This window comes from Harpia harpyja, chromosome 16 (genome assembly GCF_026419915.1).
Source record: "Harpia harpyja isolate bHarHar1 chromosome 16, bHarHar1 primary haplotype, whole genome shotgun sequence".
Taxonomy (NCBI): Eukaryota; Metazoa; Chordata; class Aves; order Accipitriformes; family Accipitridae; genus Harpia; species Harpia harpyja.
The window spans coordinates 33,025,811-33,047,977 of record NC_068955.1 but is presented as its reverse complement, the minus strand read 5'-3'; the positions used below and the strand labels follow the sequence as shown (position 1 = coordinate 33,047,977).

The 22,167-nt window shown below is 46.6% G+C and overlaps 1 protein-coding gene across 1 annotated transcript; it reads right to left on the bottom strand.

The window, feature by feature from the left end:
- Positions 1–320: 320 nt before the first annotated feature.
- DISP2 (dispatched RND transporter family member 2) lies at positions 321–21,402 on the bottom strand. The gene is made up of 8 exons (XM_052811776.1): positions 21,268–21,402; positions 12,804–13,250; positions 10,352–10,381; positions 8,108–8,231; positions 7,019–7,134; positions 6,414–6,532; positions 5,360–5,457; positions 321–4,717 (listed from the first exon to the last, which is right to left on the bottom strand). Exons 1-8 carry the CDS (start codon positions 21,333–21,335, stop codon positions 1,298–1,300), a joined length of 4,422 nt encoding a protein of 1,473 aa, XP_052667736.1. The 5' UTR covers positions 21,336–21,402; the 3' UTR covers positions 321–1,297.
- Positions 21,403–22,167: the final 765 nt, after the last annotated feature.

Genomic DNA, 22,167 nt, shown 5'->3' with positions numbered 1-22,167 from the left:
CTCACAGCCTGAGGGCAGCTCTGGTTGCGAAAAATCCCACCTGAACACCCAGTATGAGAACTGCACTATGAAAATACAAAACTGAAATAACGTCGTGTATTTCAAGTGTTGTTAGTAGCTTTAAAAGAGCATATTCCTAATGGACATAAGGCAGTCGGGGCCTGTCTCCCACAGAGCAGGGAAAACTACTTGTGGGTGTCAGAAAGAGCAAACCTTTTTAATATGTATGCTTTCCTGTTGCTGGTTGTATTGGAAAATATATTAGGTACTTGAAGAAAATGAACCACAGTGTTCTTGGTGAAAATTAAGCATCACTCAGATTTAGGAAAGTTTGTCATAAGCATTTATTTTACATCAACTTGTATAGAGAATGTTTTTTTCAACAGATAAAGGCAAGGAAGTGTTTGTTTTCCTGTTTATTTCTCGTAGAGAAAAAAAAAAAAAAGGTAAAATTCAAGATTCACCAGATACGCAAATTTTAAAAAGTTACATGTTTGCGGGGAATGCCTTGAGTGGAAACAAGCTATGAAGACGACACACAAAGCACCCGAGTCACTGAGGGGACGAGGACACTTTTCTCAAAGGGGAAATCTCACATGGAAAATCTTTGGCAGTACTAGAATTTCTTCTGATAAAACAAACTGAAATTGTTACTGAAAATAGATTTAGGCTGGATTCTGCAGCCTGCTCCATGATCAGTAAGAGACTGTATCAACTCTAGAAGTGTCGATGAAATATTTTTTATAATATCTGAACTATTTTGATGGGATCAGTGAACCTGGACTTCACATAAAGCAGTTTCTGATTCAGTAGAAAATGAAAGACTTTCTTTTTTTATTAACAATACACTTTTCACTTGATATCTAGATTTTCAGTTGCGGGTTTGGGTTTTGGATTTTTTTTTTTTTTTCATGAGCTCTCTTTCTCTGTTGTTAAATATCTGGGGAGATTCAACTTCGTATTTCTCTCCTATGTGACCTTGACAACAAAACAAAACCTAATCACCTTGTACGAAATGACAAAACAGGTTTACTCGGTGAGTTTTGCAGTACAGCTGTGAATATGGCACCAGACACTGGAAGGTCAAAGGGCTTGTACTCCATCAAGACTGATCTCGCATCCTCTCACTAGCATCAGATTTGCTGGTTCTGTGAAACCACAGGTATTTGCACAGCTGAAACACTAAGAAATAGTCTCAGCTCTAGGAGAGGTGGGAGGAAAAGATTGATATTTACAGTTCCAAGGAGATTTCGACTTCCCCTTTCCCTAGCAGTACAGTTTTGTTTTCTGCAAGGTTTCAACTGTTATAACCAGAACTTTGTGCGCTAGATCGTTTGATCCAAACATCAGGCATGTCTGGTTGGCTGTTCGGTAACACAACTGGACCGTCGCTCCCTAATCCAAATCGATTCTTCCATGAAGAGCTGTTCTGCTGCGATGCTGCTGGAGAGATATCAAAGACAGTCTCCCTCAGGTCCAGCCGCAGGGTATCTCTCTTCCCGTTCAAGTAACCTCTCTCTGTTTGACTGTACGAATCAGACAGCTCTAAGACATCAGGACACGAACTGGCTGATTCAGCAAGCTTTAGGCCTTGCTCAAAATCACTAATCGACGTCTCACTGGAGATGTTGAGCATGTCAAAAGAGCTGCCAAGAGAACAAAGGCATCTGTGAATTTTGTAGACATCAGCAGCAGGGAGATGGCTGTTGTCTGAGGTATAATCCGACTGCTGCTGGGCGGTGTCACTAGAGCACTGTGATTTATTGAGCTGCCCTTCTTCTTTCATGCCAGCCGGCTGGATATGGTCCAGCCCAGACCCATCCCAAGCTTTCAGACCATACTTTCGACATCGACAATCTCGGCAGAGTCTCTCCCTGTGAATTTCTGCTTCTGAGTTGCTGTGCTTGTAAGGAGAGGAAGTTTGCAAGGCAGGACACTGGCACAGGCCAACCTGCTGGTCTCCAAGGGTCTCCTGCAGATTCTGTCTCTCTCTTTCAAGGGAGGGGTGCATTCCTATCCTGGGGCATCTGTTGTCTTCAACTTGTGTGTCTTCAGAGAGCACTGATGGCCGGTTGGACAGCTTGCTTGTGGAAGTGCTGTTGTCAAAACTGTCGCTGAGTTTTCTGGACAAGGGCTGGAGCTCGTATTGCTCGTTTGCAGTATTGGACTCCTGGACCTTCCGCAACCGGCTTTGCTTCTCGCTCCCCCCACAGGCAAAGCTTCCATTCAGCCCCGAGTCATCAGAATAGTCTTTCATGGTGTGGGCACAAGGCCAAAGGATCTGCCCACAGTTCTTCTCTGGGCCGAAGAAGCAGCACAGTGACTGGAAGAAGAAGCTGGCAAACCCACAGCTGATACACTTGATCATCATGATGAATATCCCCAACTTCCTATATGCCAGGACCGTCGCAGGCAACATAATGACACCTGCAGAGAAGAGAGCAGAAGCTGCCATGGCCGTGGCACAGCTCATCTGCTTCAGGGAAAAGGCCACTCGGCTCAGGCGGTCGGAATGGGGGCACAGATGATAGGAGATGCAGTAGTTGACGGTAAAGTCAACGGAGAGACCTACTGCAGCTGAAATGAAGAGAGACTCCACTGCATTGAGCTGCCACTCCAAGAGGACCAAAAGGCCAACAGTTACCAGGACAGTGCCCGCGATGGCAGTAACAGAGAAAACACTAAGGAGAACATTCCAGGTAGTGAGCAGCAGCACCACGAAGGAAATGGCTATGGAGAGCCCCATGACCACCATCGTTTCTGTGCTGAGACTGTGCTGGAGGTTGTATAGCTCTAGTTTACTGGTAAACCATCCATTCTGAAGCCCCACGGGGGCAGTTTTCATTTCCTCTGTTACCCAGAGGTTGATTTCCTCATAGAATTGTTTGGCTTTGCTGTAGTTGAAGCTGTAGTGATAAATAGTTTGAAACTGCAGCACTAAGGCAGCGATATTTCCCTCCCCATCAAACCTGAGGCCCAGATCATACATTTCTGCCCCTTCCCTGCCTTGCTCCAGGAGCATCATTTTGATGCAGTGTAGGAAGACTTCACTTCCATAAGGGAAAGAGAACTGGTTACAGCAAAGGTTGAAGCTGTGGTCTCGCTGGGAGCACTGGCGACTGTCGATCCACCTGAGGAACTCCTCCATGAAGCACACAGTAGATTTCTGCTCTGTGTCAGGGTAATAGAAAGTTTTGTTCTTCACTTTTTGGCAGAATTCGAGGAGCCATTTCTGGGCATCAGGGTTTTGGATTGTGAAGGTGACGTCTGTCACTAGGGTGCCATTGCTTTTTGGATTGAAATGGTCCCCATTATCCACAGGCAGAATGCCCCAGACTATCGTGACAGGCATACGCTGCCCTTCTCCATGCTCCAGCCTCTCAAACATGAACTGGTGGCAGTACTCAGAATCGTACCTCTCAAAGGGGTGGCTCAGTCTAAACACCTGGACAGATGACGTCTCAAGAGTTGGGAGTTTGAGTTTTGGGTTGGAACAGGAAATGTAGGCACCTCCTATCGCTAAGGCAGCAAACCAGCAGATCCAGATGTACCGAAACTTGATGACCCCACAAGGCAGAAGTTTTTCAAATAGTAGCTTGGAGGTTTCAGACAGCGTGTTCTGGAGACCCCTGAGGATGTAATGGAGGGAGAGAGCGACTCTCTTATGGCCAGTGTTGTTCCAGTAGTCTTCTGGCTTGTAAATGCAGGTCGTTGCTATGTAGCGCTCATACAGCACAGCCGAAGAAGGAAGCCAAGTCATCATGAATACCAGATTCACCAGCACAGAGGTGCCCATGTAAATAGCAAAGCAGCGGATGGCTATTATATTGCTGATGTAGCTGGCATAGAAAGCAGCACCTGTTGTGAAGCAAGATGCCAGCATGAGATACGCAAAATGGTGCATGGTTTGACTCACCCACTGAGAAAGCCCAGCGGAAGGGTTCTGGTTCTTGCTGATGTTCCAGAGGTCGAAGAAGACAAAGGTGTGGTTGGCACAAATGCTGCTGAGAATGACGACTGCTGTCAGGTTTACAAAAGGGAAATAGGTGAATCTGAAGGCCACCTTGTACAAGAAGTAGGAGATCATTAAAGAACTGACAACGGCGAGCAGGACCATTACGGTAATAAAGACTGAGCATAAATAAAAAGAAATGCTTAGAAAAATAGCTAATATTGCCAGGACTGGATACTTAGTATCCAGTAAAAGATAGTGCTGGAATAGTTTTTGTTTAAGGCCCAGGTCCATTCCAGTGATAGATGTATAGTTATCAAAGAGATCCCAGGATTCCAGATTGTCTAAGTAGATCCCCATCATAGATGCACCTTTCCTTGTAGGCAAAAACAGCAGGCTGTATTTGAGAGATGGCACTTGGTACTCAATCGTCTGGGGACTAAGAAAGTCTCTGTCGACCAAGAAGTGAAGAAGCTGATAAATGGCATTGAAGCGGGTACATTTTTCTGGGACTTGGGCACACTGAGAGTGTTTCTGTCTCACGGTCTCAGGACCTATGCAAGATGGAGTGAGGATACCTTTATGGTAGTCTGGAGCACAGGCACGAAGGAGAGCCAGGGTATGGGAGATGTCTCCTTGGGTTATCTCCAAACACGAAGACCTGTTGTACAGGACAGCAATGTAGTTCCCCAGAGACCAGCTTGGGCAGCATTCGTTAGCTTCAGTACGTTGGCAGAGGTCTCTAAAATGAACATGTGAGCGTATCTGAAAAACAGATGAGGGAGCATCATGTCAGACCCTCTCTGCACGCTTCATCTTGCAGCCCCATAGCGTTCCTTCCTCCTTGCAGTAATCCTCCCCTCCAGGTGTATAAACCATCACTTGCCATCCTCCCAATGGCAAATTGCAGATACTAGAGCTATTGAAACATGCTAGCCTTTTGCAAAAATTAAAACCTGTCCATTATTTATATTTTATAACCTCCGATTTGAAAATTTGGATCCTATGGCAAACACAGCTAATCCAATTAAACTTCCCAATTAAACTTCCCACTTGCAAGACTTACTGTCACAGTCTCCAAGATGATAGCTCCATTTCAGTAATTAGGTTCTGCTGCCCAAAATTCTCAGCTGCTTCTGATGGACACCTTTGGTTTCTGGACCAAGCTCTTGTTCAGTGTCCATTTATTCTTGTTTAATGGCAGCTGCTACTTTGCAGCTGGACTTTAGTGACAGGTGGAATCATCTCTGTATTGCTAAGTAGGTAGAATGCTTTGGAGTCCTCTAGGCTGAAACCTGTTCTATAGCTTATGTTATTTTTGTCTGGCTTCCTTTCAGCTAGAGATTAAAGATTGCGGCAGTCAGAAAAGAGACAGCATGTATATATGTTCTTCCTGACATTACTAACCTTGTCTTGTTCAATTTGACACATGGACTGAATAGCTTGCAAGTTCCATAAGCTCCCAGCAGTTGTGGACATAAATACCAGCTGGGAATAGCTCTTTTCTGAAATAAAAAAAAAAAAAAAAAAAAAAAGGATTAGGTAATGAAGATGAATCAGCCAGGCTGTTTGGAGTAGAATCTCTGTGCATAGAAAAAAAGAATAAAATATATTTATTGCTGTCTATACGACTGCTATGGAGGACTCCCTGAAGGGAAACAGGTCACAAAGACAGTAGCTTGTAGTGAGTGGTAGCATCTGCCTTGTGTGATCTGACCTCTGCTCCTCGCCCATCTGTCAGCAGCAGGAGAGCAGTGTTGGGGCATTTTCAAAATACACTCTCTGTGCTGTCAGCATGCTTTTAGTGACTGCTGGCATCTGGTTCTGCACCCCTGTTACAAGTAAGGAGCTTGAGTTCAACCAGAAACTCCCAAGGACCTGCAGGGTTTGGTGTTTGACTGGTTTCAGAGGTGGAGTAGAGGCAGGGAAGGGAGTAAAAACGTCTGCATGCTGTTCCTCTTTCTTCTACTTACTAGTGTCCATTTTGGGACAAACTTTGGGTGTCCTGGAGTTTTCCTCTTTTTTCTCTCCAGCTTTTACTGCCACTTACATTTTTCAAGAAGGAACAGGGAGGGAGTGGGAACAGAGGGGGAGTGGGGCACATGCCATTTTTTCAGAGTATTCACTTTTGATATGGGTAAATGGGGAAAGCATTAGTCCTTTTACTGGTGCTTTTAAGGCATATTTCTAAAGGGAAAAAAAGATGTATGGCAAAAAGTTAAGAAGGAGAAACAGCTCTTCTTCAGAATTTCAGAACAAGCCTTTTCTAACCACTCAGTTATGAAGTGCTGGAAGATCACCACCTGAAAGGTGGCATAGCTTTTACAGGGTGGTATTGTATACACTGCTTTCTTAGATCACTTTCAGAACATTTCCCTGTGACCTAAACCACCTTGACAATTCTGTATGCTGTTCAGGTCTGGGTGTGTACTACTTACTACCCCATCGAGATTTCACTCACCTGGGGGACCACAAAAGAAACCATCTGCTCCGTAGATTTGTTCCACCATTCTCCGTGTCCTCGCTTCTTGTTCTCCCTGAGCAGCTTTCTGTCCTCTGCTAATGCCAATGTCATCATAGCTAGCAAGAGATCAGATTATTGTTGTAACTAGAGATCATCTGGCTACGAGTTACATTCACTGACAAGGCTCTGGTGCCACACACAACACTGCTGCAGCAATAAGAGTCATCTCTTCAAGTCATAGTCTCGAAAGAGCATTGCTTGGATGACAGCTTTTCGATGTTGGGTTGACTGTGCCCCTTTATAGGGATCTTGATAAGACTAAGTGAGAAACTGCATCCCCTTGTGCAGACATGCTGAATCGCCTCTGCAGTCTCTTAAAGGTAAACAGTAAGTAAACACATGAAGAGTTTAGAGCCTAATTCCTGGTTTCCAGAATATGGAGCCCAAGTCCATTGCAGGCAGACAGACTTTAAACTCTCCAGTGCCTTGGTCATTTTTAAGCATAGCATATATGTTGTAATTCACATAGACATCTTGGAACGTTGAATCTATAACTTTAGAGCCAACATCTTCCTCAACTCCCCCAAACCAAACTCAGATACCTTTTCTTCTCAGCATAGGGAGAAAGGGAAAAGGTCTTCTTGTAGCCTGTATGGCTCTCTACGTTCCTCCACACAACGAGCTTTCTGCCAATGTCAGTATCTCGTGGCTCGAAACCCTGCAGCCAAGCAAAAGGCCTTTGTCATCAGCTTGCATTTTAGTTTAGCTTAGCTTTCCTTAATCCTCCTCCTAGACACAGAAACTATAATGACATTATTACTGCATCTTGGAGAGATACAGAAATTGAATTTTCCCTGGAAATACTGCATCCCAGAGCTGACAGAACAAAATATTTCTCTTTTCCTTTCCTTTTTGGGCAAGGATAGCTACAATTCTCTCTCCCTGATCTCATCAGACTCTTCTCCTCCTCTTCCAATAAAATAGTCACTTACAGAAATGGGAGTAATTTTCCTCTTCCTGGACAAACTCTAGTCTATTCTTATTTTCTCAGGATTCTTCCTTAACGCAAGACAGGGATGACTAGAAAATGTGGGATCCTGCACGGAAAATGGGACCCTGTGCAGCAGTGCTCAGAACGGGGCCGTCTCTCCATTTCAAGAGCCTTGCATGCAGGCTGTAGGAGCCAAAGCCAGATCCTCCATTCAATCTCCACCCAGCCTAGCTAGTCCTTTCGGGCAACCCCAGCCTTCCAGCAGTGGAAGGGGAGCAAAAGCAGCAATCCCGATTTGTTCTGGCAGTGTCTCCACACCAGGGTGAGGGCACTAGTGCAAGTCCACAGCATTGCTGAGAGATGGGCTGGTGGCTGCCACTGGCACAGGCTGTGCTCTTTCTATGGTGTCAAAGAAACAGCAAATACTGTGCATTACTCTGACACATGTTCATTCTGAAGGAATCTTGCTTTGGTTGCATGCTGTGAAGATGTGGGTTAAGGACAGCAGGTCACTGATAAACATGGTCATTTTTTCTAGTGGCTTTAATGTCCTCCTTGATTTACTGTCCTGCCTTGCTGCCTCTATCAGCAGAGAAGGAAGGAAGTAAAGGCTCATTTTATATGGCAGAAAGAATATATCACTGGTTGGCCCTTGGCTTTTCCTTATGTTCATGTTGACATATCATCTGTAGGGACTCACCATTAAGGGTTCTGAAAAGTCAGGCAAATTTCCAACAAGCAGGCCAGCTACAGTGCAAACCACAGCCGTCACTGAACACAGCACCAGGATGGCTATGGGCCACTCCGCAATCATTTGAGAATAACTGGAATCAACAGGAGAAGAAAAAATGCAGCTGTTAAGGCACTTCTGCTCTTAGCACGAAACCTGCTGTTGAACCAATGTAGTGTTAGTAAAAGGAAGTAAAAGAATTAGGGCTTTCTGGTTTGAGCATTTATTTATTGAAAAGCCTAGAGGCTCTAGTACAGCTATTAATGAACATATTATACCTCCAACTGGATGTTTGCAGGCAATTCTAATTAACTCGGGTAATTACATTTTGCCTCCCTACATTTTCCTGCTTTTTCAATCAGAAATAATAAAAACCAGACTCTTGCATCCTAAGGCAACATGAAGCTTTAAATATTCAACTTAAAAGATTGCATTTAAAAAGAGCTTCTTCCTTCCCCCCCCCCCCCCCCACCATTGGGCAATCTAACCTAGTAGCTGCCTAACAGTTTGGCCTGCAGATTTTCAGCCTGTGGACCCTAAGAAGTCTTTGGGCTATTCTGACAAGTCCCCTAAAGATAACTAACTCAAGCAAGTCCATTGTCATTGGTCTAAATTCACTCACTATATAGGGGCCTCCCTTACTTTTGGAAAACGTACGGACATCTGCACAGCAAAAAAGGATGGAAACCACCGATCTGACGTGTAACCAAAGTTAGGATTGCCAGCAGCATTCACGGAGTGGACAAGTGGCTTCTGCATCCACAGGATGAGTGAATGTCACCCTGATACCAGCCTCAAAACCAAACACTGAACCTACAACGAGCATCTGCAAATGCAGCACAGTGGTTTTCCTTCAGGGTTTGGAGAACACCTACAAGCCCCCAGGCCAGGGCTATGCCTGGAATACGTATCAGTGTGGTATGGTGGCACACACATTCTTAATGACATTTCTGTAAGAACAAAACCCTTCCAGAGAAGCAGCTTACTCTGGCCCAAAGTATTTTTGCCAGTTACTTTTGTTCTTAAGAGCTGGTCTAAAATTTTCCATCCAAGGTCTGTTTTTCTTTTGGGACAAACTGTGTCTCCTATAGGATGATCTGTCAAAGTTAATATCCCACAGTTTTTTATCAGTGCAGGGTTTACTGCCTCAAGATTTTTGACTTCCTCAAAAATATCTGTTAAGAGATAAGATATTGGAATGGGTTCCTGTTCTGGTTTGGCAGGTTCTAGGTATTTCTTCTGTATTCTGATGTATTTCTGAAATATAAGAAATTCTTTGTTCAAAAATAGTTGACAAATATTTGAGCTTTATGAGGAAGTAAAATATTTATGAACTTTAGAGTGGCTGTGCCGGTGCATATCAGCCTCGAGGTGTAATGTTCCTGCTTGCCTGCTCTTTTGCTTCTCTTGCCTCCAACTTCACTGAGTCAAATAATGCAGCTATTTCTCATCATCAGAAATCAGCATAAGCCCTTCAAACAGCTTTTCACATGACTTTTGGTTAAGCCTGGTATTTTTTTCAATTTAAGACTGCCTTACCAAGTTTGTTTTCATAGATGAAGGCTTCGCTGTGAAAATGAACAAAAATTGCCCTTTACGCATTAGAGTACCCAATTTCTAGAGGCTGGTTTGGGTGATTCTGTGCCCAATTACCAGAAAAAAAAAAGAATCAGCTGCAGTATCTGATGATGGAAGATATTCACCCAAACCTTCCAGAAAAAATAGTTTACAAAAATCAGCTTTTAAACAGAAGTTGAAAGCAATCAAATTATTTTAATTTTGAGAAATGTATTAAAAATCCTCTGTCTTTTGAAAAGATGTCATGGATGGGCTATCGTCCTGATTGCTCATCTGGTGGGCCAAGCTGGATTAATCCTATATATATATACACACATATACATACACACACATACATATAAGATTATTTTATATATATATAAAAAGCTATTGTATGGACTAGAGCCAGCCACCTGCCCCAAGAACAGCTACCAAGACAGCGTTGCTATTCATTAATGCAGGCTAAATTGATCTCACAAGGAAATTGAGATTTTTCCAAGCAGATGGGAAGCCCTGTGCGGGGAGCGCTGACCTTGCCTCTGAAGCTGGGCCTGCTGGGGATGTCACCAGCAATAATACTCTGCATTTCCTAATAGCAGGGTAGGAGAGCAATGATAATGGGGTAGAAGGACAGGAAGCTTTTGATATTAAACATACCTTTTTGGCATCCTGAAAGCTTTGTCATGTCTGCAGACAGAAAAAAGAAAAAAAGATGCGTTCATTTATTATTTTCCTACGAAGCACAGTGCTGGGCTGTTAATGAGCAAGTTAACCCCTTCAGGGGCTGTAAAGCACCAAGCAGAGCCATTGCTGCAAGAATACTGGCACTACAGGAATTAGTTTAATGAATAACAGAGTCTTTTCCTCTCCCGTTGGCATTTTAACCAAACAGGATGGGAAGACATGTAGTCACGCCGCATTTTTGCCCCTCGAAGAAAGCCCCATAGAAAGTAATGGTCATTAGCAATGTAATCCCATAGAAATCACACTGCAACTCTTATCCATGAAAACCTGTTTTAAGGGCTTGCCTACTGAATTTTTAAATTGTTTCTTGACAAAAGCATACCTCTTTATTAACTTTCGTGAATTGGGCTAGCAATGCCTATAGACAGTTTTTATTTCCCATTTAGCTCAGCAAGGATTTTCTGAAAAGGTGGCTCTCATTTGTTTCCTGGGCCCTTCCAAAGACAGTGTTTGTCCAGACTAGAGGAGCAGAAGGCCAGTGGAGCTGCTCAAAACATTTTACCAGGGTTTCCTTCACAGAGCAGCATTTGTTATTCCTACTTGTAGGGCTCTGCGGAACAAAATAAAGAAGCCTTCCCCAGGGGATCCAAGGTTACTTAATGAATCCCTGAGGGCAAGCTTTCCACTGACATCTTAACAGAAAAGCTGCACCTCAGTGGGTCACCATATCCAAGGGATCTTTCATTCTGCTCTCCATTTCCACTGAAATGTCCCCTTAAAATATGCCCCAGGCCGGCATGGCCTTGGGTTGCAATGCACCTTCCAGCGAACTGCTCCCAGCTGTGGCTTCCTCCTCTCTCCGCAGCCATGCCAGGCTAAGCTCAGCGAGTGCTCCCTCCTCCCGTCGCCCTCCTCCTACGCTCTTGGCTTAAACTGGGAGAAGGTCCTGCTGCACTCTGACATCTGCGTGGGGCAGATGGCCCTGCTCCATCCTGGACAGCCAACTGATGACCTTGTGGCAGCTCATCCTTCCTGGCAGGTTGTTATGAATGGAAGAAATGAAAAAGCAATGGAGGAGAGTTCGCCATGGAAGAGTCACTCTCAGTGGCACGTGTAATAAATTATATTGTGTTTTCCTCATCACACTAATGCTCTGTAGATTTGGGAGAGAGAGGAGCAAAGAAAAATCCTTACCAGATTATTAAAGAGAGGTCTCTTTCTGGCAGCACACTGCCCATCCTGTGCTAATTCTCTCACAATAGCTTCTCAAGCAGATTTGCTTGGATTAAAAACCCCATTCTAGCATTATTCTGTTATCACTTTTCTGTCTGCTAGTGCTGCACATTCTGCCAGGGATTTGCAATCCAGCTGTGTTTCCTACTTAAATAACCTGTTACAGAGAATGTAGCTGACAATTTTGTTGATAGCGTATGAGCTAAAAAGGATCCAGGCTCCACTCCTCTTGACTGCAATTGCTCTACACTGCAAACACAAGCAAATTAAATCCTCTGTTAGTGGCTAGCAAATGAGACCATAAAGGGCTTTTGTGCCTAACCCCGCACCGCTCTGCAAAGGCAAGGAAGGAATCCTGTGCCATCTTTTATTGGACTTTGGTCACTACTGCTGTGGTAGCACAGGGATGGATCATGGTCTATAGTGCCAACAGTGCACTCCAAAAGGCACAGGCAGCGAGGACGGATGATGCTGGCTGGAAGGAGCAGAGGCTGTAGCTCAGGCTGTTGGGAATGCCCATCCTGTATGCATCCTTACAGTGCTGCCCAAGAAACATCCACCACCCAAGCAAGTCACTGGAGTCCTCTGCACACAAATGGAGTTTGCCTGATTCTGTCATGGATGATACAGAATTTACGCCCTTGTTGCTGCCCAACCTGGAAAACCAAATAATATTCCCCACTTTTGTATTTCTCACTGCTTAGCTGTAGCCAGTGCTTACCCTCTGCTGCCTCACCCTTCCAGCACAGGCAGCAGCTTCGGTGGGGGCAGAAAAAGAAATTAACTCTGCTCTTATCACTGAGAAACTCTGCCAAGATAAAGGATTAGCCAGCTGGATGTCTTGCAGTGCAAAAGGAGAAAATGCAAAGATCATAGAAGATGGGCATAATCACAGCTGCATGATCTAGGAGCAACTGAGTGACCTTGGCTTTATCCAATGAGTCACCTTGAGAAGCAAATCCTGCCTCTCCCTGGTGTGGGAATGGCAGCTCTCTGTACACCCTCCACAGAGGGGGAGAGAGCAGACTGGATCCCACCGTGCATTTTGGGGCAGCCGCTGCCCCAAACTGAAGAGCAAACCCATGTTTCATGCATCCCCACTCAGACCCTTCTCATCCCCTCCTGCCTCCCACCACAAAGTTCCGGAGATGCTTTTTGAAAGCCCCTGAGCTGCTCTCCATGTGCCTCTTACCTGACTGTTACAATGTGATGCTGCACTGGCCGTCGCTGCCCAGGGGACCACTGTTTCCAGGGGATTTCCGAGGTCTCGTGGTGAGAAGCTGGTGCGGGATCACCACTGGAAAGGTGGGAACACAACATGGGCCTCTCGCCGTGCCCAGGGAGTGGGGGCAGGCCGTAGCTGCCTCGGGGATCCTGCTGGTTGCAGGGGTAGTACAGGTGATGCTGCTGCAAGTCCTGGGAGCTCGATGGCACCTGGCCGTTGGACTGGGTGGAGACTGGCCCAAGCGTGTGGCTGGAGGAGGGCAGGTGGTCTCCTCCCAGCCTGGGGGATGCAGGAATGGGGCAGTGATGGACCGGGCAGATTCTTTCCCAGGAAGTGCCACTGTAGCTGGTCTCGGTGTTCCCAATCTCTGGCATGGCAAGACATGTCTGGCAAGGTCCTGCATTTTGTTTTTCTCTGTGAGAGAAAATAAAGGTACGGTAAAACAGCAGAGCAGTAGAAAGGCTACTCAGGGGAATCGCATCCTGCAAACTGGAGACTCTCACAGGCCTCCCACGTAACACAGGATGTAAAACTTCACCCACTGTTTGCTGTACCAAGAGCCAGTCTTGGGGCTGAGCTGGATTATGCTTTTTATAAAGACATCCATGACTCACTCGGGGATTCCAACTGATGGAGAATCCATCACGTCTTTGTGTGTGTTGCTCCAAAATTTTGAAAAAATTGAGTAACATCCCCTCAAACAATTCTCCAAGATATTTCACTGTGGAGGGGGCAGAACACACTGGCTGGTGATAATGGCAGGGTCCTAACTCAGGACCTCAGAGTGACTCCAGACACCTGGGGAAATGGAAGCCAAAGGAGACTGCATGTGCAGAAGACAATCAATTATCTGTGCTTCTTGGGAAGGTGAATTTGTTTGATTGCTCTGCAGAAGGATTGGCTCTGCTCCACGTTGGGAGAGTAGGAGAGTGAATCACCCCTGGCACTGAACAAAATGAACAGTGAACCTGATGGCTGTGATGGTGTAAAAGGGGCTTCAGCCTCCAGCCTGGCCCATGCCCTAATGGCTCCCATGTCCTGCAGACTCTCCACTGGGCTCTTCAGGAACATTTTAGACATATATCTCCCAAATATGACAGCAAGAGATATTATTGGTCTTGGTATGTAGGAAGGGGATGGACTAGGATCTCTCAAGACCTTTTGAAGCTTCACTTTCCTCTGACTGCTCAATTTACTGACACAAAACATTTGCAGACTTCAGTTCCCAAGTAATGAGGTCTCTGCAGGATATGCTTTCTTCTCTCCAAGGAATTTAAAAATTATTTCATTCCTACAGTTCTTGATTTATGGAACCTGAGAGATTTTGCTAGCTTGGAAAAAGTTTGAGTAATACATTGAGGGACTAGTTAGTCTGCGTGACACTGAAAAACCCTTCACATACAATAGACTGAGGTCACAGTGACCCCAAAAATGCCTTAGGAATTGCTGTCTCAAGAGACGCAGCTGGTCCAGGTGTTGGAGTTTCAGCAGCACTGTGCAACCTGGAGCTCAAAAAGAGAGCACAATATGGAAACACCAGTAGTCTCTGGTCCTTGTTCCGAGCACATGCCGTGGTGTCTACAGCTGACTTATGTGTCTTGCCTGAGTGTCTGGCATTGAGGATTAAGGACGACGAATGATTCAGGCCAGCTAGAGTCACAAAATATCTCAAATCATTGAAGAATTATGAGTGCTGGAGCAAGACTAGATGACATGAACTTTAGCCTGAGGCACCTGATGCGATGTGGGAAAAAATGAAGGCAGAATATTTGAGAAGGGAGTATTTTTGAAAATTTGCAGAGTCCCTCTCATTTCTTTTTCAGACAGCAATGGAAAAAGACAGAATTTTAGCAATTACAAGTCTCTGGAATTGCACCCAAAGTTAAATGGCATGATACTATCAATGACAAAAGGGTTTTGAAGAATACTATTAGCTCAGTATTGCTTGAAAATCGGTATTTTTTTCCAGAAAGAAGGATATAGTTGCCTTGGCATCTTGTGCTGTGTACTTTCCAACATCAACTGAGTTTGTCAACACTGAGAAACTATATTTCATGATTGTAGAAAATGGACTTATTTCATTAAAATCATTACAATGGAGTAATGTTTGTGGTAGCAGTTATACCATTGCTGGTACAGGGACTCGTGGCACAGACATTGCACTCTGCTTTACTTCCACAATGTACCAGTCCAGGGGCTAGTAACAAAGAAATCTTGACTGATTAGACACAATCCAATGCTAATTTTAGTTTTTAAGCCAGAAGACAGCTACAGCATAGTTACAGACATGGATGGCATGTTCAGGGGTGCTCGTTACCATGACACAGACTTCAGAAGCAATAACTGACGTTCAAATGTAGATTTTCTGAAGCTCAGGCCACGCAGGAGGGGGGAACTATATGGGGGATTTTACTTTGCATTGTCAAATTCCTTTGCTGAATATTTTTGGTAGTGGCCAAGGAAGGGGAAAAGAAATAGCAAAATGATATTAAAATAGTCTGCAAATACCAGTGTCTGTGTAAGTGAACTTCTTTGCATCTTTGGAAGAGGCCATACACCCAAAGAGAGCAACGTCAGACAGAATCTGTGAGACCATTAACATTTCCTATGACAACAGAGATACAAAGTGGCTAGAAAGAAGTCAAAGTTTGCACTGAAGCAGGTGCCAGAAAACCAGCAGACAGATGTGTGCACACCTCATTGAGATAAGCTTGACAGGTTTTCCCCAGCAGTTCCAGTGCTTGGTTGCCTCTGCTCTGCAACCCAAAGTACTAGTAAGACTGGAGCTAGTTCAATGTAGCAAGAGCAAGTGCTGTTGGCCAAAGCAGGAGCTCCTGAACAGATTGTGACAATGATACCCCATTCACCCACAGAATTTGTCAAAGGAAATAATATCAAGCACGTTGCATGAACTCCTTGCTGTCCTGTCACAGATGGATTAGTGGCAGGATTACCCAGACTTTCAAGTGCGTGATTTGTGTTATAGCTCTATATAAAGGTAGGTTACAACAGAAGACTACAAATTTGTCATTGGTGTATATGAATGTGATACATGAGATTATAAATCACATGCCAGCAAAGCTGTTCATGAGATGTAATCTAAAGTCTTGTCTGGACTTGCTACAGCCTCATCAGAGTCATCCCTGCACCGGGAGGGATTCAGGTTCAGCCGTACTGCTGCAGCACAGGGCAGGTGCACCGCAGAGAGATGGAAGAAAGATCACAGTCTGTGGTAGTCAACGTATAAAATGACATCTTTAATTAGTCATTGCCCATCTATGCTAATTATAGAACCAACCTGACTGGGAGATGCTAACCACCACATACCCTACAGCTCTGGCAAGCTGCAGGGGCAGAGTTTGTCTGGGAGAGCTGACCTGGAGAGTCCCTCAATCCACTCTCTCAAGCTTAGAGTGTAATTCATCTCACTCCTCCCAGGTGTCCAGTGACTGCATCTTATTTGAGGCTTGTAGTTTTGTACGAGTTGTCCTGGGTCAGGGAATTTTCATCAGAGTGCTGCGATTGTGGTAGTGTTATGCTTTGGCAAGAGCTTTTCTCACTCCCTTTTTGATGCCTCTAAGTTACTATTTTCCCTCTACCTTGATCCTGTTGTTTTTCCTAATTTTGTGAACTTTAAATAGGCGATGGTTTCCTACAATGCATAGTAATTCGCAGAGACACTGCTGCACTAAGAGTTTGTGGTTTCAGTATTCCCACACCTGGTCAAAAACAAAATTCTTTTTTGTTTAAACTGCTGGATCTGCATAGGAGATTGGGACCGGAGGCTTTTCATAACTAAATTAGTCTGATGGCTGTTCTGCCATATCTGCCTCATCTGACGGTGACTATGTAACACTGGACAGAACAAAAAGGCTTTCAGAAAAAACACTTTGAAGATGATCAGGGAGATGCAGGAAACATGCAATGAAAAATTCCTCCTCCAAAACCCCCTCAGCTACAAAACCTCCTGGTGGGGAAAGCAGATGACAAACTCTTGGATATCACAGATTGCATCCAGTTTTTATGCACATACGTTAATACATTTGATTCTAATATTTCACATGAAAGCCCATTCTTCTTGTTTACCATCATTGCTGCGAAACACCGTGAAGTTCTGTTTTCCCCGCATGTAGTCTCTTAACTTAATCCTCTGCCTGCTCAGTGACTTCATATTTTAGAATAACTTTGGCTAGTTCAAATCATTCACTCGTGACTCTTCTTCATTATCTCCTTTTCAGACTAAACAATTACAGTTCTGTCAATCACCCTCTGGATATGAGTTGCCTTATGCTCGTTTCTCTCCAACTCCATCACGATGTGACCTTGGTTATCCAAAATCTCCAGGGAAACCTGGAGCTCGCAAATAATGATCGATTTGGATAAACACTGCTGGCAGTTCTGCAGAATTTGAGTCTTGCTACACTCCCAATTAGCCATAGTGCTGGCGGGCTTAACGTTTGATATGCTGAGGTCTGCACCAGAGATGTAGACTGGTCCTTCTTTGCCTGCAACCATGTCGCTATTACTTTTCTGGGCCCACAGGACCCTGAACTATGCTAGAAAAATGGTTGTGGGGGAGTTTCTGATACCTGTTTACTGTCAGGCAGGAGAAGAGGTGGGCAGAGCACCGCACTGGACTCTGCTTGCCACGCTGACACTAGCAAAGACTAACATCAGGGGAAGAGAAACTTTTTTTTTAACGTTCCTTCCCAGTCTGGGCCATGTCAGATATTTGACATCTTTGGGATTGAGTGGGCAGAAAGGGTGTCTCAGCCGCAGAAAAGCCTACAGAGGCAGCCCAACAGCCGCCATTTTCTTCTTCAAGCTCAGCTGGATGCAACCAAAGAGATGCTGGGAAAAGAGAGAATGAGGAGGTGCAGGGCAAGGAGAAACTGGAGTTAACTGCTCCTGTTACCCACAGCAATGAGTTGCATTTCTCACACTATTTCCTTCCCCATCTCTTCCCTTGAGATGTCTAGACAGTATAATAATCCAATTTATGAAACTGCTCAAGTCACTTTGAGCACAGCAATGCTTTTCTGAGACAAGTACCAGGGCACAGGCAGCCTACTTTATGTGGGGGAACCAGCAAAAGGACAGAAGCTTCTTCCCACAAGAAAACACGCAAGATAAGGTCAAGACTTCTAAGGAGATGGCTTTCTGCCATTCCACCTCTGCTGGGATGCGGAGCAGTGGTAGGCACTGCAGAGTCTGCGGCAGGAGCCAAGGGCTGAATGCTATGGTGGGCTATTTCCCTCCTCCCAAAGACCAGCGTCCCGCTAAGAAGCTCGGACACTGCCCCGCAGAAGGTGTCAGCAGGACATGGCTTTAGCTGCTCACCTCCCCACCAGCCTGAGCATCAAAGCCCCAGCAAGAGGGTTTGCTGGAAGCATGCTGTGTTGGCTGCCTGCCCCCAACTCCTTCCCCCTCCGGACGGCTTCACTGTGCCAGCACACAGAGCTGAGCTGAGGCGGAGGAAGGTTTGCGGAGCAAGGAAATGACAGCATACGGTCACCTTCCCTTTCCTCAGCCACTCCATTTCTTTGGCACATCTCTGGTCTTGCTTCCCTCTGAGCCACGCAGCAGAAGAGCGCAGGTGTCTCTGAGGGAGAAATGGGCCAAAAATATTTAGAGTTTTGAAGGAATGGCTTCTTTATTGGTCTGCTAATTCTACCCTTGTCCTCAAGACCATTTCTATAAGCACTTCTTTTTTTTTAGTAGAAAGATTATCTCACCCTTTGCATACTAAGGAGAGGATCAGAAAAGCAGCACTTTGCATATGAAAGATGGGAAACACCTACCAAGTGAATGGAGCTGTCTGATGCCTGAGTCAAACTACAACTTCTGTTGACAGAAGAATCTCAAGGGGGAATAAAAACAAGCGCGAGAAAGGGCAAGAGTCTGTATCTTGACTACAACCAGAGCCCTTTTTCCCTGGAACCTTTGCTCAATTAGACATTAAGCACTGCAAAATCTCATTCATAAAAAAAGAAGCGAGTTTTATTTTCTTTCACTTTTTTTCTTACTCTAGCAAGGTTTTGCTTGCATATCAGCTGTACAAGTTTTCCCAAATGAAAAAAAAATATAAATTCTTTCTGAATTAAAACCATGTGCTATAGGTCAGCTCCCATCTAGACTAATGGCTTTTTCCTGGAGAGCTGTAAATGACTTTTTAAGAATGGGTTTTTATAATGGAATTTAAATAGAGGTTTTCTCTTTGAACATAGCCCCAGCAAAACAGCAGTGGAGCTCTCGAGAAAAAAGAGCTTCTTTGCTTGTTTTATGAGGAGATAAGAGTGCCCTTTTCCAGAGATTAGGGAAGGGTTCATTGCATTTCACTCTCACCTTGTTATCTAGCTCCCCTGTCTAGCTGACAGGGAGAGACAGGCACCTCATAAGCAATTAATCTCCTCCTTAGGCTGGGTCAAATTCTCGTGCACTGAAAAATGTTTGTGTAGTTGCTATTTGTTTTGCTTTTTTGGTCTGGCAGCAGGATAGTGAGTATCCTTGAGAAGACCTACAATCTTTTTGTTAATGAGACTCCCGAGTATGTTAAATCGTCATGAAAAATTAATGAGACTGCAAAACTCTGCTTCCCACGTAGTCTGCCAAGAAAAGTTTAGTTTTATAATCCTTTCCATTGACTCGTCTGAACAGCCTTACCTTTACCCCAGGCAGCTACTGCTGCTGCGGGTACAGGTATGTGTGATGGGATACAACCAGACACAAAGGGCTCAAGATCCTCACCTGGTCTTTGGTGCCAGAATAGGTCTGGATGCAGCTTGCTCTATCTACACCAGCAGTGTAAAATGTGCTGGTAAAATCATGTTTGCTAAGCCTTGTTTTTAAGAAAAAAGAAACAAAATTAAATGAAAAGGGACAGGAAAAGAAAACAACACTTTGCTACCCCAGACTGAAAGAGGCTAGAAGGAAGGTAGTGTTTTCAAACATCTGTATTTTTCTGATGATGAATTGAGCATTGATGATAAAGAGCATTGGCGAGGAGCAGAGGATGGGGACTACAGGGCTAACCCTTTAGTGGCTATATGAAGAGCCTTGCATAAAGAAGCATTTATGTATACGCATGCTCAGGAGTGAGAGCGCTATCCTCTTGTACATCATTGCCATAGATTTTAGTTCCTGAGTGAGCAGCATGAGTGAAATTCAAAATATGCCTGTTTCAGATGGCTTAACTCATCTCTATAACTTTAACTCTTACAGGCTGCAGCATTCGTTTCAAAAGACCTGTTTGAATGAGCAAGGGTTACTGAGGCAAGCAAAGCTAAGAGGGCTTCAGTGATAGCTCTGACCCCATCAAATGCCCAAGATTTAAAACAGTGCTGGATTGCCTAACAGTCACTCAGCGAGCACCGAGACCCAAAAGCACACCAGCCTGTGGCTGAGATCTTCAGAGCTGTCCGAAGAGAAATGACTGCCCCACTGACTCCCCCAGGCAGGTGGGGATGTCTCAGCGTGGATATCCTGTACCAGACAGAAGGGAAACTCTTTGGCTTTCAGAAGGAATTTGTGTGCTGCTGACCTCGGGGTATGCTCTGGTCAAACAGAATCCAGAGAGCTCAGAAGGTCTGTTGCCTCCGGTCTAACAAATGGCAATGTGCTTGCAAATTTGGGGATGGCTCCTTGCCCATGATCATGGGCTTGTTGACCTTTCCAGAAAATGACAATGATTGTGGCTGCCAACCCAGTTTAACACACCAGGTAAGGGAGCATATGGCGCAGGGGGGAGAAGATGAGGGCTGCAGGTCTTTATAGAAAAAATCTTTGGAGCGAGAGCCGTGCTTGCCCATAGCCTAGCGCAATGAGGACCCTGTCTGAAACATGCTGAGCTTCACCAACAATAGCTCACCCGTTGCTGCAGAAGGGAGAGCTCACCATGTTGCAGGATAAAAACCTGCCAGGGAGGCCAAGCCAGGCGGTCGCCCCCCCCCCGCCCCCGACACGGTGGGCTCTGCACAACGTGCCCGGCCCCGTGCAGGAGCACCGTGGGCACCGGCCGGCCGGCCGGCCCCCGTCTCCCAACCCCACAACCGAGGGGTGGGCAGCTCGCCAGGCAGCTCGGGGCTTTGCCTGCTCTCTCGCTGGGAGGACGGGACACACCTCAGCGGGGCCGGGGGTGCTGCGCCCAGCTCCGCACCCCCGTCCCCGGCAAAAAAAAAAAAAAAAAAAACAACAAACCGGTGGCACCGGCCACCTCCGCACCCACAGAGCCGGGGGTGGCGGCAGGGCGGCAGCTCCCACCCGCGGGGACACGGCTCGGCCCCGCCGCACCGTGCACGGCCCGACCCCGCCGTCTGCCCCTCCGCACCGGGCACGGCACCGCTACCGGCTGCCCCCGTCCTCGAGGGGAAGGAAGCCCCCCGCGCCCCCCGCCACCGGCCCCCGGTGGCCCGTCGGGGACCCTCGCTCCTACCTGGGCGAGGCGCGGCGCGTCCCCTCGGGCCGCTGCTCCCGCCGCGGCGAGCCCGGCGCGGCCTCCATGGCCGCCGGCGGCGGCGGCGGCGGGGCGCTGTCCGCAGCCCGCGGTGCTGAACGCTCCCGGCGGCGGCGGCGGCGGCGGCGGGGCGCTGTCCGCAGCCCGCGGTGCTGAACGCTCCCGGCGGCGGCGGCGGCGGCGGCGGCGCCCCGGCGCGGTTCCGCGCAGCGCTTGCGCGGCCGCGGAGGCGGAGGCGGGTCCGACGCGGACGGCCAATAGCCGCGGGGTGGGAGCGGGGGAGATGCCGCCTGCCCCGGTGGGCTGCCTGCCGGGGGTGGGGGGACACACACGACGGGTGAGCACCGAGACCGGGCCGATCGTCTCCTCCCTTCGACGCCGGGGCCAGCCCGGCTCTTGGGGAAGGGGGTTGAGCGTGGAGGGTGCAGGGCGGTGCGAGGAAGCAGGGGCTTCTCCAAGTCTGGGGATGGACCTAAACAGCCTCGCCCGGCCCCAAAATCCCCTCGCCGTCCTCAGCCCCAGCAGTGCACGGTTCCTGAGGAAAGACGGCTGGGGCGGGTTGGGGGGGGCTGCAGGGTCAAAGAGTGCACAAATCCCTCTGGGTAGCGGGGCCCTCGGCTCAGCGGAGTTGTGCTCCTGCTTTGGTCCAAGGTGGGAGAGCTCCCAGAAGCACTCCTGGACCCACGTGGCAGGTGCCGGGCAGCATTTTGAAGCGTGTGGGTTCACCCTCTGGATTTTAGCAGCATTAAATAAGTAAGCAATTCCTTGACGTAGACAGTAGTTTTGAAACAACGGAGTTGAAAGCACGGAGAATGTAAGGAGGTCAGACCCCTGCCCCTCCTTGCAGGATCCTGCTAGCGTTGTCTGTTGATACCATGA

Coding starts and splice junctions, on each gene's coding strand:
- DISP2 (XM_052811776.1), bottom strand. CDS start 21,335: ATGGAGGCCGCGCCGGGCTCGCCGCGGCGGGAGCAGCGGCCCGAGGGG. Junction 8,232..10,351: donor GCTTTCAGGATGCCAAAAAG/GTATGTTTAATA, acceptor TGTTGATTCCAG/TTATTCTCAAATGATTGCGG. Junction 6,533..7,018: donor CCCTATGCTGAGAAGAAAAG/GTATCTGAGTTT, acceptor ATCTCTTGCTAG/CTATGATGACATTGGCATTA.